The 15,790-nt window shown below is 41.9% G+C and overlaps 2 protein-coding genes across 2 annotated transcripts in view; both read right to left on the reverse strand.

The window, feature by feature from the left end:
- Positions 1-9,299: 9,299 nt before the first annotated feature.
- Positions 9,300-10,871, reverse strand: LOC126768025 (putative gustatory receptor 89a). The gene is made up of 2 exons (XM_050485886.1): positions 9,645-10,871; positions 9,300-9,583 (listed from the first exon to the last, which is right to left on the reverse strand). The coding sequence occupies exons 1-2, from the start codon at positions 10,626-10,628 to the stop codon at positions 9,422-9,424; spliced, it is 1,146 nt and encodes a 381-aa protein (XP_050341843.1). The 5' UTR covers positions 10,629-10,871; the 3' UTR covers positions 9,300-9,421.
- A 2,101-nt stretch (positions 10,872-12,972) lies between these two features.
- The window catches only part of LOC126768027 (caspase-3-like), a 29,490-nt gene continuing 26,672 nt past the window's right edge, over positions 12,973-15,790 (reverse strand). The window contains exons 2-5 of the mRNA XM_050485888.1: positions 15,157-15,717; positions 14,028-14,203; positions 13,802-13,964; positions 12,973-13,728 (exon numbers count right to left, since the gene is read on the reverse strand). Coding sequence (XP_050341845.1) covers positions 13,460-13,728; positions 13,802-13,964; positions 14,028-14,203; positions 15,157-15,499 — 951 coding nt within the window. The 5' untranslated portion in view covers positions 15,500-15,717 and the 3' untranslated portion in view covers positions 12,973-13,459. The remainder of the gene's footprint in view (positions 13,729-13,801; positions 13,965-14,027; positions 14,204-15,156; positions 15,718-15,790) is intronic.

Below are 15,790 nucleotides of genomic sequence, written 5' to 3' on the forward strand. Positions count from 1 at the left end.
TGTTGCTTTAATTTACGTTGCCAATTTGTGGTTTTCGCAAATTTTCACAGCATTTCACTTCACTTCAAATGGCTGGCAAGTTTAAGGTCACAGTGAGCCCCGCGACGATCCTTAAACGCTGCTGGCTACGCGCGTTGGCTGGCGACGGACAGCCGCAGTTTGTGGTATTTAATTTTGCGGGTCAATTGCGGTGTCATCAGTCACTAAGTCACGCACGCACTTTCATTTTTTCATTTCACTTCTAAACGCCTCAGGGGGAGACTCACTGTAAATTTTGTTTTCGTATTTTTATTATTATTTTTTTGCACTTCAGGCCACAAGCTGAGGATTATTTGTGTGCGCGTTTGTTTGCTTGCAGTTCAACTAACGACGATTGGAGCGTAGACGCGCGCGCTTACTTGCAACACGACCGCACGGGAACACGAACTAACTAAACTAAATCAGCGCTAGACTAAGCAAGCACGGACTAGCTTCACGCCGCGAATTGCAGCAACGGCAGACAGCGACCAAATGTCGAAGTCGGCCTAACTAACTGGCTCATTCAACTGGTTGTCGCTGCGATGCGATTACTTGCGCCCAGTTGCCGACGAGTTAATTCGTGCGCTGCCGTTGTTGTTGCTGTTGCTGCAATGGTTCATCACCAGCAGCGACGCATCGTCATGTCGGCAAGTCGGCAAGTTCGCCCACTTGCGGTTACTTGTGGCGCAGGTGAGCGTAAGCGAGGAAGCGCCGTTGCATGTTGCACTTAGTGGCCGCCACTTTTGGCACGGACTACAGGTGTGAGTTGTGGCAGCAGTGCATGCGCTTATCAGTCAGTCAGCCAGCTGTCGGGAGGCGCGGCGCGGCGCGCACGAGGAAGTGTTGCATGCGCTTTGTGCTGTTGTTGTGCGAAATGTTTGCGTGCTGCAGTGTCTACGCAGCGATTGCCGCTAAGGTTGGTGGCTGGCAAGAACTTGCCATGTAACAACAAATGCAACAAAGCCAACAACACGACAGCGCGTGTGCATTGAAAGTACTGAGCAATGACTGCGATTATGCAAAGACCCAATTCAAGTTGAAGATTTGCACACGCTCTGCTCGCGAACACATTTTCCACGCTTTCATTGGATTAACACAAATATTTTCATATCTTGGATTTCCGCAAAAGTTTCTCGAACGCTTTCTTTTTCTTTCGAGTAGGGCACAATTCAGTGTTGGTTTGGGCATCTTGGCATCTTGATAAGTTCATTGTGATTGAGTTTTGCCATATTCTTCGTCTGGCTGCAATATTGCACGAGTCAAGTTGCCAGTTTGAGGAGACCGCAAAAAAACCTCAAACCAAAGGGGGCTTCTTGCAAGAATTTCGCTTGAGATTCAGCATTCTTTGTAGGATAATATTCGACCGAATAGATCACGTTCAGCACGCAGTGAAGAAAATATAGCAGCCGTAGCTGAGAGTATATACGAAGACCGTGGAGAGTCGATTCGGCGCCGTTTGCAGCAGCTCGGACTGTCGTGTGGAACGACTTGCCGCATTTTATGTCGGGATCTGAAATTGAAAGCGTACAAAATACTGCTTGTGCAAGAACTGAAACCGCTCGAACTTCCCAAAAGACATTGCTTCACTCTATGGGCTCAAACTTTTTCTGCGATGAGGCCCACTTCTGTTTCAAAGGGTATGTAAAGAAGCAATATCGCCGCATTTGAGACGAAGAGCATGTCTGAAGAGATTGAAGAGCTGTCATTTCTTCCAAAAGAAACAACGGTTTGGTACGGTTTGTGGGCCGGTGGAATCATATTCATAATCTTTAAAAATGATGTCGATGAGAAGGTAACTATCAATGGCGATCGTTATCGCGTCATAATAACCGACTATTTGATTCCTGAAATTGAAGTCGTGATCTCGGTGACATTTGGTTTCAACAAGACAGCGCCACTTCCCGCACATCGTATCAATGAATGGATTTATTGACAGAACACTTTGGTGAGCAAATAATTTCACGTTTTGGGTTGGTCGACTGGCCACCAAGATCATGTGATATCACACTGTTAGACTTTTTCTGTGGGTATTTGTAACGTCTATAGTCTATGACGACAATTCCGCTTCGATTCAGGGCCTGGAGCAAAATATCACGCGTGTCATTCGACAGTTACCAGTCGAAATATTCGAACGAGTCATCGAAAAATGAACTCGACGGATAAACCATCTGAGAAGTAGCCGCGGCCAACATTTGAAGGAGAAATCTTTAAAAAATAAATGCCAAAGAATGTTCTTTCGAATGATAATAAGCATTCTCAATAAAAAAAAGTGGGGAACCTCGAAATGGATCACCTTATTTTTGGTCACATTTCGATTTGAGAATTTGACTTTGGATATCTCTCAAGACTTTTTAACTAAATTTTGTCGTTATTTTAATAAGTGTGCTGCTCTTCGGTGCGGAGACAAATAGGATTCAACAAAATGGGTCCAGTTGTTCTTGAGCTCCGACTTTTATTTTGTTTTTGATTTTTATTCGGTTAGCGTAAAATATTAAGAAATAAAATAAAATATTAATGCAACATGGGAAAGTGGGTCAATGCACTTTAACACTGCAACTTGCCGCTGAAATCTGTCATGCAACAAATTTGCGGGTCTCAAAAGTTAAACGAAAACTTTCATTTGCATAAAGTCATGTACGTTCGGTAACTGTAGATGTATGTATGTATTTATATATCAACAATTCACGACAAACCTAAGATATTTAAATATTTCCCTGCTCATTATGCGCATTATCATCTCGACACATAAAAAAATGATGACAAAAACTGGTGAATATCATAATAAGGCATATCATAAGCCAGCCATTCACTCGAGCGCTGCGAATTGTTTTGGTTTGTCATTGATCAAGTGATCAAATAAAAGTGAAGAAAAAAACAAAAATAAATAAATAAATGTTTTCGTGTGCAACCCATGGCTGAATTCGTTTTCGCTATCACTGCGCCATAGAAAACCACCAACAAAAATCCATTGATTGCTGGTAAGTGCGCAAGCGCTGGCCGCACAACAATAGCAAGCGCGCGACACAATCGAACGCGGACAAGCGCAAGTGAGTAACTGCTTTTCATAACTTTTAAAATAGTTCAATTTCATAATAATAATAACAATAAAGAAAAGGCATTAGCATAAAACGAATTTACGACACGCTAATCCGCGCTTGCGCACGCTGCGCCAGCGGAGCGCTTAACTGTAACATTACAGCCGACAAGACAAGCGCGCCAACAGCGACGGCATAAACACTCACATACATTCACACGCGCGCCTGTGTGTGTGAGAAAAGAATGAAGCGCATAACCGACTGCCAACCGCGTCCCATTGCGGCTGACCACGCCGCAGACCCAAGAAGTCCGTATACCGACTGGGTGAACGGCATGCAACCTGTTGCACCACCACCGACCGCTAACGACTGGTCAGTTGCCGCTGCTTACTTTCCAGCAACATTCGTAACAAAGTTGCCGCTTTTGTGTGGCAATAATGAAGAACAAAGCAGAAGAATAATGGAATCGTTAAGGCGACTGTCGAACTGGTGAGTGCCGCAGAAAGAAAGGCGCAGCGCCGAAAGCACAAAGCAAAGAGAAAGAACTCTGCAATGCAATGCAACTGCAATGGGCGCGGGGAGAGGGGCACACGCAGCACACATGGCTGTCGAGACAAAAGAATGGAAAGCAAACGGAGCTGCGCACGTCGAGGTGTTAAGCGTAAATGCTTGTGCCGGCTCACACCTGCTGGGCGCTTGCGCAGCCAGACAATGGAACATCCAAGCTGCAAGTGATTTCGTGGTGGGGTGCATCACCGCTGCATAACGGTGCATAGAGCGCAGCTCACACATCAGCAGCGGCTATGATATTGATTAGTATTAGCATAATTATATGCTTGTGTTCAATGTTATGGCTGTGATACATATGATACAAACAGGCATACATATATATGTACGTGTACGCAGTTGCCGTGCAGGGAAAACGTTTGCTATGAAGTGAGGGCCCTATGAGTCAGAAGTAGCCAAGCGATTTGAGGGGAAAATGGAAAAAATGTGTCAATTATAATGAATGAGACGATTGAAGTTGTCGTTAGGTTCAGTATTTTTGAGTTGAAGACTATAACATGGATGCATAGGAAATTTCCAATCAAGCTGCCGGAGCTTCAGGTAATAGCAATCAATGTGTAAGGCCTGGAGTGGTCCCGACGGAACACAATATTATTCTATTGGCCTAAGATGGCTGTTTCTAGGCAAATTCTTCCTTTAGACGGTCCTATATTTGACATTACAGGTCATAGTAAATGATTGCCTGAAAATCCTACCAAACACATTGCAAAATGTGGGACAGTCAAAAAGAAGGAGCTGTTTCCACCTCATATTCCTACATTCAGCTTCTGCACATCGCGTCGGGTAGGATTCCCTGCCTTACTGTGTGAACGCCAAGGTGCAATGGCTTGTTTAAAGCCACACAAGAGGGAGGCCAGCTTTACTGGGGGCAAACACTAGATTTCTTGCGATCGATCTTGGGCCAAAAGGCTGTTACGACAGCGCTTGCCCATCTATCTAGAAGTAGAACACAAGAGAATATGGGACACCGACCCGCTTCCGTATTACCGATAACGGTTCTAAGGTGTCTTTCCTTGCCAGCACATTAGCTCATCAGCTATGCAATTTCTTGCAATGCCGTTAGGGCCTGGCACCCAAACCAGTCGTATATCAAAGAGACTCGATGTTATTGATAGCGAGGTTAGGCACTCCTTGACCCACCCTGGATGCACTTTTAATGACTTCAAGACTAGTAGTACACAGAGTGAATAGTCACTGCTCTGAAGGAAGTTGCACTCCAGAGCGATAGATCTGCTGCTACCTTAATGGCTGCAAGCTCAACCTGGAAGACTCTGCAATAGTCAGGAAGTATGAAGCTGGAGTTGATAGAGAGCCGCTGACAGTAAGCCCCTCCGCCTACTTTCCACCATGCTTTGATCCATACGTAAAGAAGCTCAGTGCCTCGCTCCTCCAATGGCTTCTTTCTACCCACAACTACCTCGTCGGTATATGGGCAGAGAAGAAGCTGCCAGAGTTCGGTTTGGCGACTCCATGATCCAAGTGATCCGGTATGAAGTCAAAGTGCGTGAGAATATCCGACTGTTCAGATACGTGTTCACCCAGGTGGTTAGTGTATCCATTCCACACTGCCAATTGGTACTGAAAATGCCTGGCATTTTTAGGGCGCTGATCAACGCATTGATTTGATCCGTTGTACTTTTGAGTACCGTGTAGTAAGGCTGTCGTCAGCAGGTGCTCACGTTAAACTTTCCGGTTGTTGTTCAGATACGTGTTCTTTTAAGAACCCCATTGCGTTTTTGTAAAATCATATGCTTATTATGCGATGCAGTAGTACGAGTATATGAGGAAAACAGGAATGTTTTCCTATCATAAACTTCATTCACTTGGTGCTCCAAATTTTCGCTCGGCAAGGAGACACAGAAAAACCGGTGCACCGCTCAGCACGCAGACAAAATCGGTTAGACGGTTATCGTACTAATAAAGACGAACAAAGAGTCTTTTAGCATTGTCGACGTTGAATATTATTGGTATGACAACGATTTCAATTGAGCGCATTCAACATTTTGCTTTATATACTATACATACTTACATAGATGCTGAAATGCAAGCATTATTAACTTCCGTCACACTTTACATAACACAAACTCACACTAGTTTAGCCGATTTATTTATTTGCTCGAATGAATATTTTCCGATGGCGTGCAAAACACGCATTTTCCTTTTCAGTCGCAATTTTTGTTTGCAGCCAAACAGGAAAATCTGCAGGAAAATGCGGTCAACCGTGGCGAAAGAGGTGATCCAGCTGCAACTTGGAACGCCCGTCGAGCCAAAGCTGCTGTTGCTGCAGGCGCTTTGATGCGGCTCAGGCGTCTGCGGAAAATGTTTAATAAAAAAACTGATTCTTTTTTTTATTTTTCACAAGCAGAGACACCAGAAATACAACTACGTAGTAAGTTCCAAATGCTCATTGCACTGTCCAGCCAGGCTGGTTCTAACATTTTCTAAATAAAGGCAACAATATTTGGACAGCCGCGTACTGCGTGTTGGCCCGTTTGCCAAGTTCAAGCTTTTGGTCGCCTGAAGGCTGCGACTACTGGCAGTTTCTAAGCATGTGGTGAGTGGTGAGCTGGACACAGACAGTTGGTTGCAAACCACAAGATTGTGGCTGCGATTTGCGGTCAGTAAACATAAATGTGACAAGCTGTACTTAACCTGTATACAAGCGCACCATAAACGGCTGATTTCTAACGGTAAGGAGAGCCACTTTCATCCGCTTACTGCGGGAGCTGTTGCTTTTTCTTTTTCTAAGCCGAAATATTGAATTGATAAGCATAAGGCATACATGTATACCTACATATATGATTCTTGTCGCAAGCGTCAAGAAATTATTGAGCTACTTTGCTGAGATTGAAATCAATTAAGAAAATAGTTCAGGACACTAAAAACCTTAGCCCAAGTAGATATTAAAACGTTGCTAGATTCTCTGAATAACAAATTCTTAGATATTTTCAAACGATGGACTTCAATTAGTTGATAACGCCAACTCAGTAAGCCTCTGTTGGACTTGTGCAATGAAGTAATTTTTAAAGGAACGTAAAATTTAAGTCGAAGAAAAAGGTGCATTTTTTGAGTTGTATTCGATTGATGCTGGAGTTCCGCAAGGGAGTGCCTTGGGTCCCGTGTTATATAAAATATTTACAGCTGACCTAACGATCATCAAAGTAGCAACTTATGCTGATACGGCATTTATTGCCACAAGTTTTAACCATAATGAAACCTCACATCATTTACGGGAACAACTTAATATTGTCGAAAAATGGCTAGGGAATTGGAATATAGCAGTAAATACACAGAAGTCCGTTCAAATAACGTTTACATTAAGAACCAAAAAATGTCCTTCTGTATCATTAAATGGCTCTACAATACCTGAAAGTGAAACTGTCAAATACCTAAGTTTTTATTTGGACAGAAGACTCACCTTGGAAGACACACATAAAAGAGAAATTGAAGCAGCTCAAATTTAAAACAAGAAAAATTTACTGGCTTTTGGGCTCGCGATCACAACTTAGACTTGAAAATAAAGCTCGTCTCTACAAGTCAATCCTTAAACCAGTATGGACGTGTGCAATGCAGTAATGGAGTACGACGGCGAGTACCTCCAACATTGAAATCCACTGAAGATATCAATCTAAGACTTTGAGAAGCATTGTAAGTGCTCCTTGGTATCCTTTGGTTAAAGACGAAATCAGCAAAGCTTCTTGAAGTTACCTTGATAGTTCTAATTTTCTAATCATAAAAACTTACTGGCAATAAATCTACTGGACAACAATATGGATATTAGACGCTTTAAAAGAACTCACATTTTGAACCCTCCAGACGGATTTTAAGTAGTTTTAAGAATATTTTTTAGCAAATTATGTTATTGCAGAATATACTGATTAGTCTCAATGCAGCCAAATCAATCCTGTTATGATGCTTATATTTATAAAATTTGCCGACTGTCTTCAAATAAATTGCAAATAAAATATATAGTAAAAAAAACATATTTAGAACCATGCTTTATTTCTTCGACCAAAACTATAAAGTTCCCCTATAACACATTTATGAGACAAGTACACATTTCCCTAATACATATTTCAAAGTTTGGAAATATTGAATGTAAGAAACTAAACAAACATCATGAACGAGCAGTGTTTGCGTACATCCGTTTTCCGGTGCTACCAAATCTGGAAATTTTCGGGTTTGAGAGGCACTGTAGTAGCATAGAATGTGGTGTACAGCGACACCTATCTTTGAAGTTTATGTCAGGGGGGTTTTGGTAAGACGGCAAACAACGGAATTACATTTTTTTTAGGAAAGTCTTAATTTCTTTTTACTTGCAACATGTTGCTACAGAGCATAATAGTTTTCTTCACCTAACGTTTGTATGCATCACCTGAAAGTAATCGAGATAGATATAGCGTTATACTTGTATACATACATATGTATATAAATGATCAGTATGAGGAGACGAGTTGACAACCGCGTGTCTGTCTGTCCGTCCGTCTGTGCATGCAAGCTGTAACTTGAGTAAAATTTGAGTTATCTTGCTGAAATTTGCTATGCGCGTTCCTCGGCAAAAAAAGATCGAGTTCGTAAATGGGCGTAATCGGACCACTGCCACGCCCACAAAACGCTATTAACCAAAAACGTATAAAGTATCATAACTAAGCACTAAATTAAGATATAAGACTCTAACTTGGCACAGCGCATCGAAGTAGTAAGGGGCATCTTTGGGGGAAAAAGATTGATTTGGGCGTGGCCCCGCCCTCTAACAAGTTTAATGTACATATCTCCTAAACCACTAAAGCTACAACAACCAAGCTGGGTACAAATCTTATAAGAACTTCTACCGAAAATGTGAAAATATATGAAATCGGATGATAAGCGCTCACCCACATATAACGGTATTGTTAAAATCTACTAAAAGCGCTATAAATTAATAAATAAATACGACAGAGATATTAAATTAAACCTTCGAGATGGTATGACAGGGCTTTAAAGGAGCCGGGGTCAAAATTAAACTAAGGGCGTGGCACTGGGCACTTTTTGGGGATAACACATATTTCGAGACTTGCTCGCCCGATTTCACCCAAATTTCACCTGTTTACGGTTCTCTTTAAAAAAAAATCTGCTTTATCGGGACAAGTCGAGCAAGAACGTGTTTCATATCCGAAATACCCTTAGTGGTCATTCGAACGGACTCGCGAGAGATGTCGAGCTCTCTTTCCATCTCTCTAACAGCTGCCTGACGATTTTCAGTTGAAGATGTTCAAGATCGTCCAGAACGAGGCATATGTATCTTCAACGATCTCTCGACCGTCTTTCAAGGCTTTGTACCACTCGCAAGCTTGTGGTTTTGATAAAACTGAATCACCGTAAGCCTTTTGCAACGTTCGCAACGGTTCCGCACACGAATTTTGGTTGGAAATACAAAATTTTAGACAAATTATTTGTTCGTATTTTTACCCATTGTAAAAAACGCAACGCACTACTGAGGTGTAGCGACTTAAGCAGCTGCTTTAAACAAACTGGTTCACAGATCGCGCTCTTATTTGGATAGTAATTAAGGATAGTCCTACCAACTTAGCAAAATATCATTTACTAGAAGATTTTAATTACAATTTCCGGGCGCTTTTTGGTCATAATGTAGACTCAATATTATGTATTTTAAAAGTCGCAAGTGCAGATATTATTAATTATATAGCAAACAAGTAACTACTTTGACCACAGCTGACTCGACCTTTACGCATTATAGAAAGCTCATCGAAAATATATAACTTGCGAACAACCCCTCTGTTTACGTGCCACAAAACGCTTTTCTAGGTGAAGAAGCCAAACTGCAAAATGATGACTATGAAATTCACGGAATAAGAAACCAAGAACAGCCAAAACTCATTGTTCAGCTCAAACATGCCGAGGATGTAGAACCTAATCGGTTGCGGCCATAGTACATCTGTGTGGGTTAATTCGAAGCGGCAATGCTGAAAGAGAGTTCTTAGCACTGAAACATAGTAATTTGCACTTTAGACATCGTACACTTACCGGCTCCTCGAAGTCCATATCGCGGTCGAGGAAGAGGTTAGTGACTTTCTCATGCAACACGCAACAAAAGTAGACGACGTGTATGAGCAGGTACAGCTCAACGCTTATCTTAGCGCAATAGAAGACAAAGGCGAACCACCAAGCTTTCGTTGTGACGTAATAGTGAAGCTGCGCATACAAATTGGCCAATACGCTAATGAATTCGCCGACAACAAGCAGAAAGAGCGGAAACTGAAAAACGTCTTTTAGCTGGAGGGTGAGCTTGTACAAAACCTTCTGCAGCCAAACCAAATCCTCATAATTTGTCAGCTCGGCACTTGAGTCCTCTGAGAAACGCTCCAAGCACTCCGCCAATTGAGTATAGCAAGCGATGAGCAACAAAACGCAGCACATAATCACCAACTGCAGCGTGGCACGGCACTGCTGCAGGTACAACGACAACAGGTTGACCACAATCTGCCACGGCGCGATTTTGAAAGACAATTTGGCGAGAAAGACGAGCTGCGTCAACATATCGTACAACGTTAGTCCCAGCTGCAGCCACAACAATAGCAGAACCCGCGCGGTTATGAAGTTTCGTCCATGTATGGCGCGTACGCGTTGCACGGTGTCCTGCAACTGATTCAGGAAGTCACATAAGTGGCGGCGCTGGCGGATCTGCGACAGCATAGAGATTAGGACAATGCTGATGTCGCTGACTTGAGAGGTCATGGCGATTAGAAGGAAAATGGCGTCAAATTGCACGCTCACCCGCTCATACGTTGAGGCGATGATGCGCAGCAGGAATGGCGTGGCGCCACACAAGAGCAGCAGCACGAGCAGCGCGAAGCAAGTCAAAACGGCGTGCGTTCGATATGCGCCGCGCCGTTTGGAACGAAGAAGCGGCGCCAGGAGCATCACTTGAGCGGTGAGCAGCACGGCGCGTAGACTGAAGAAGAACGCGACGCTGCAGAGGCGACGACGGCGTTGAGTCCAATTGGACATTGCAAGGCGTAGTGGAACGATTCACGACAACAACAAAAACGGTAAGCTTCAGCGGCTGGTGTTTATTGAGCGTTGAGTGTTGAGGCAAAACTGAAGCGAAGCAAAGTCCTGTGGCGCTGTTGGACTTAATGTAAAGTATGTAGTTGTGTGCTTGTATATATGTGGAATATAGGCGGTGTTATGCCGTTGCGTGCTTTATTGCAGTATTATTTAATAACTCAATGCGCTTCATTGAACTAGTAGTGGAATTGCAATGTGAAAATGACTCACAATTTACCGTTGTTTTATCGGTCAACGGATTGCCCGGTGGGGATTGGCTCTGCGGGGACCTTCGGTCCGGTGATTGTTGTAGTCAGTGCTAAAACCGTTTGTAGAAGTAGTCTGTTCGTCTGTTTTAATTTTTCTATGTCGGTGTCTAAACCTTGACTTTGACATTTAGTAGCGGCTTGAGTTTTTAGTACATTTTTTGTTCACCTCAAACCAACTACGTACATTAAGTTAACAATATCGTGGTCAGCAAATACCGCCGTTTGGTGTGGAACATGTGTTGTGTTTTTTACGTGAGTACCCGCCGTCGACGGCCTAACCTTACGGTGCTTAGAACACTTATGTACATCACAACAATACTGCTTTTTGCAGGTATGATTGGGTGAAAAAGACAACTTTTTCACCTTGGCCAGATTCGAGGCCGATCTAAAACCACTGCCGCGCTGTGGGTCCGGCACTCGTCCACAGTGCAGTTACAAATGCAACCCGACCTATCAGATAATTGTCTCTGATGCAAAAATGCATTCAGAGGCCTATATCCCGTAAGCAGAAAAGCCACCCTCGGACAAAATATGAAATCTGGGTTATCCTCATCAAACCTAACGTCCCGAATGAACTCAAAAGTCACATGGCCGTAAAGGCTGTTGTCCTAACGGTCTTGCCACCTACAACTGACCCTATCATCTAGAAGCCTGTTGCTCCGTAGATATCCCTCTCTCTCCACATCATCATCGGAAATCCAGTCATTCCGCCGCAATAACCTGAATGCAACAGCACGCTGTACAATCACGTCAAGAGGTGGTGCACCTAACAGAACTTTCATAGCATCCGTTGAGACGGTCCGACATACAGGTGAATAGGCAAGCATCATACAACGCTGAATTGGGAGGAGTTTTTGGGACCTCAAGACTGTCGTGGCTGTTTTCCACCATACAGCGGCTCCCAAAGTGACACAGGCCACAAGCAAGCCACGATATATGCTGCAAACAGCATGACGTCCGAAACGCCAATCACTCGCAACACTTAAAAGGATAATAAGACTGTCAGAGGTCGTCATCACGTAGTTCATCAACGACTAAGACACTCGAATATATTGACGGAAGCTGATAAGGGAGAGTTGCATGATCGCTGCCCTCAGCATTTTGGGATCTGCCGAAGCCCAGCGGTTCAAATTCAAATTCAAAATTCTTTCCATATGAAGTGTAGGCAAAGTATATTACCGGCCAAATATTCGCACGCTTGGATGACATTGGAATTGGCGCATTTATAAATCTTGACTCTCCTTGACTTATGTTTATGGTGGGTCTAGTCTAAAAACGTTAGAATATCAAATCCGTTCGCATGACTATTCAAAAAGTAGTGTGATTCGATATTCCCTGTCTTCATCGCGTTGATTTCGGCTCAAAACTCTACGTTGAACTCATCAATGATCAGAAAATTCTTGTCGAAAAATTGCTTTTCAAATAATATCACAAAAGCACACATCATCTTCAGGTATTTTAATCCAAATATCCAAAATTGTTTTCCAAATAAGATTCTTTCCACGCTTTATGCAAATTTTCCCTAGACTGCTTTAACCCTCAGTTGGGTTGGCCTTCAGTAATTTCTGCGACTGACCTTTAATGGCTTCAGGTATCGTTCCTCGAAAACAAGCTCTCAGTTTTAAAAGCAGAAAAAGTGACAGGGAACGAGAATTACCGAATATGGTGGTTGAGATATCACTCCCGTCTTGTCTTTAGGCAAAAAGTGAGTCGAAAATATAATAATTTGTCGTCATACGTTAGCTTGATGAAAAATTTTAGCATTTTCCGTCCACAAAATCCAAAATTTACGAGTAATTGTTTCAAGTAGAAGCCTCACATTAGCCAAGTGGTGTTTCTTATCGACAGTTTGACGCTGTAAAACGGGTTCATGTTGCACCACAACACGGTAAGCAAAGAAAGCGATAAACATCACCTTGATATTTGACCGACTTTTAGGTGGTCTTTATTTGTAACGACTTCCGATAATTAAATAATCTCATCTTATGCTGAATTAGTCAATCTATGAAAATAGTAAAAAATCGATTGTAGCAATAATAACTGTTCAATGACAATATATTTTCGTTGTGCAATAGAAACAATGGCAATAAAAATGTTAGTAAAAATGATATAATATTCTAATAAATTAAATTTAAATAGCAACAACTACATGTTACCGTTATTTCTTTCATTATCTTTAGCAAACACAAAATGTCTTTTAATATGTTTTTGCGATCGTTAAAGCCTAAACACTCCAATTTGCTCTTTTATTTTTTGTTTTTGGTGCTTTTTTGCTGATAAGACAAGCAAGGCGATTAGCGATTGAATACAACAGCAATAACAATTTACAAATTATGTACTTATATGTCTGTGTATGCGAATACATACATACATACATACTGAAATGTGAATGGAAAGATATGATAAAGAAGCGATTTGTTTTTCTAGTTAAATAGAATTTTGTTGTCATAAATATATACACAAGTGCGCGAATTTCACCAAATTGTGTGCCAAGCAGGGTGTGTGTTGTACCATTTCGATGACTCATTTGCCGGGATGACTCTTTACTCTGAGGTAGAAGGTTTTGGTGAGCGTCGAGAGGAAGTTCGGCATCTCCTTCATCTGGTTTAACACATCTACTTTGGCCAAGGACTGATACTCGTAGGCCACCTTGCGATTGACAGCGGTCAGCAGTCGCAACAGATCGGAGCCCTTGTCGTAGGCTTCCGGTTTTCTAGCAGCCGCAATGAAAACATCGCACAGACTTTGAATGAACCACGAGCCATTTTCCACATTGCGGAATGAGTAGTACTCTATAAAAGTTATACACATATACATACATACATAAATGTTTGTCTAAAGGAGATCATAGTGTGAGCGACTTACTCTCGAAGGTCGAATACATCACTAGCATATCTGCGGTATTCGGTATGGCATAGGTTATCACAGGAGGGATTTCCTCGGCCTGACTGGGTCCGCCAATTTGTCGTGTCATCACAGAGAATTCGCTAAAGACAACCGGTTTGTCCAATCGTTCGCCGCGGCAAGCCTGCAAATATTTGGATTAGAAAATTATTAACACTAATAAATAAAGTTTTTTGTTGTAGTTTACCTGTAGAAAGAAGATTTTGGGCTTATTGATTAAGCTTTTGCAATTGTCGCCTAAAAATGGCTGCCAAAGACGCTCCACGGGATAGCTCATATCACTGGCAAATATTCGTCCTTCGGCACCGTGAGACATTACGACCAGCACAAAGCAATCATTTTCGCTGTGATCTTCTTTGGCGACTGGAAATTGCAATTAAATTTTGGTTTAGGTACTCAAAAGATATTATTTTTGTTGACAAAAGCTAAGCTTTGTATCTCAATTGAGGCAGGTTAATGTTGCGAATGGAGAAGGTCGGATAATGGGACCCACAAGTTATGTAAAACAACATAAAACGGACACTGAAGCCTAAATATAGAGTCTTATTCTCAATTATACTGAATCGTAAGAAGGAGTCATGAAACTGGAGTTGCTTCAGCTGCACCTGTCTATATTGTGGACACTCGAAACCCAATGGCCAGATGGTTTGATTCAAAACTAATAAAAATGCTCAAACCTTGAGAATATGAGAAAAATGTCAGAAACATCAAATTGAGCTAAGAGAACGATTAACTTAGACTTAGAGATTAACACACACGTTAAAACATTTGACTGTTAAGCTCGAAAAATGCAACGATGGCATATTTTCCACCATCGGCATGGCTACAATGAGTGAGGGAAGAAGAAGAGCGTTAGAAGTTCCATGTGTTTTACTGTTAAATATTTTTAAGTTCAATAATGTGAATTTCACGAAAAATCATCAAAAATTGTCCCGAAATGTTAATATTTAAGTTCGAAAACAGTTTGGACACCTTTGTTCCAGATAAGATATCTATTAATTTCGCTAATTTGATAAGAAAATTGCAAAAGAACCCGATTTTTTCTCACTGCACAAAAATCCGCATACAAAGAAATATGGTTTTGGTTTTACTGAGGCAGGTGAGTATGTAAAATTACTCATATGTGCCTTCTTATCTTTAAAAAAAATATTTATATATTTACGATGTGATAAGTGCCCCCACAAACATTTTTATACCGTATTGGCAAGCGGTGAATTACAGCCACAAACATTAATTACTTTTTATTACCACCATTACAGATTTTCCTTTATTTCCGAGTTTCTTAAAACCAACTAATTTCCTTTGTCCATACTTACTAGCCTTTAGCTGCGCGTCCACTTTCTCGAACGTCAAGTCATTAAAGACACGTACGTCGAACCCGTACAATGACAGCGTCTCAGCGATCGTGTCGCGATCCTTCTCCGTGCCCACACGATCTTTCTGACCCTTCACATATTTATGGTTGAATACGACCGCGACGCCCACATAAGGATTCGTATTTCTATAGAATTCTTCGTCAGTGGGTCGCGATTGGATTATTTGACTCGTTGGTGAGGTGACGTCACGTGTTTGAGCAGTCACTTTAGCGGCGTCGGCCTTGTCATGTTTGGCTTTAGATTTCTTGCCGGAGAAAAGATCAAAATCAGTCTCATCAGACATGTTGTCGTCGTCGCCTTCGTTTTTGTGGCTCGTTTTATATGGATTACAGTTACCTATTTTGAAATTGTTGCACTAAATACCACGTTCAACCGACTCGCACTGAGCTTAGAGTGTGTGCAATGGAGTTTCTTTGCGAACTGCTGGAATAAATTCGGTTGAAATATTAGCAATTGGATGAACGCGTTTTTATCTTATCGGAAGAATTCTTATCGGTGGCGCTGTTAGATAGAGAGTAGTTTGAAAATCATTAGTAGGTGTTTACTCTCTCACAAGTATTTAAGAGAGATGGCT

This window comes from Bactrocera neohumeralis, chromosome 2 (genome assembly GCF_024586455.1).
Source record: "Bactrocera neohumeralis isolate Rockhampton chromosome 2, APGP_CSIRO_Bneo_wtdbg2-racon-allhic-juicebox.fasta_v2, whole genome shotgun sequence".
NCBI lineage: Eukaryota > Metazoa > Arthropoda > Insecta > Diptera > Tephritidae > Bactrocera > Bactrocera neohumeralis.

Bases quoted from the DNA above. Each gene is read 5' to 3' on its own strand.
- LOC126768025 (XM_050485886.1), bottom strand. From the start codon at position 10,628: ATGTCCAATTGGACTCAACGCCGTCGTCGCCTCTGCAGCGTCGCGTTC. The intron at 9,584-9,644 runs GTAAGTGTACGA...ACTCTCTTTCAG, and splicing joins ATATGGACTTCGAGGAGCCG to CATTGCCGCTTCGAATTAAC.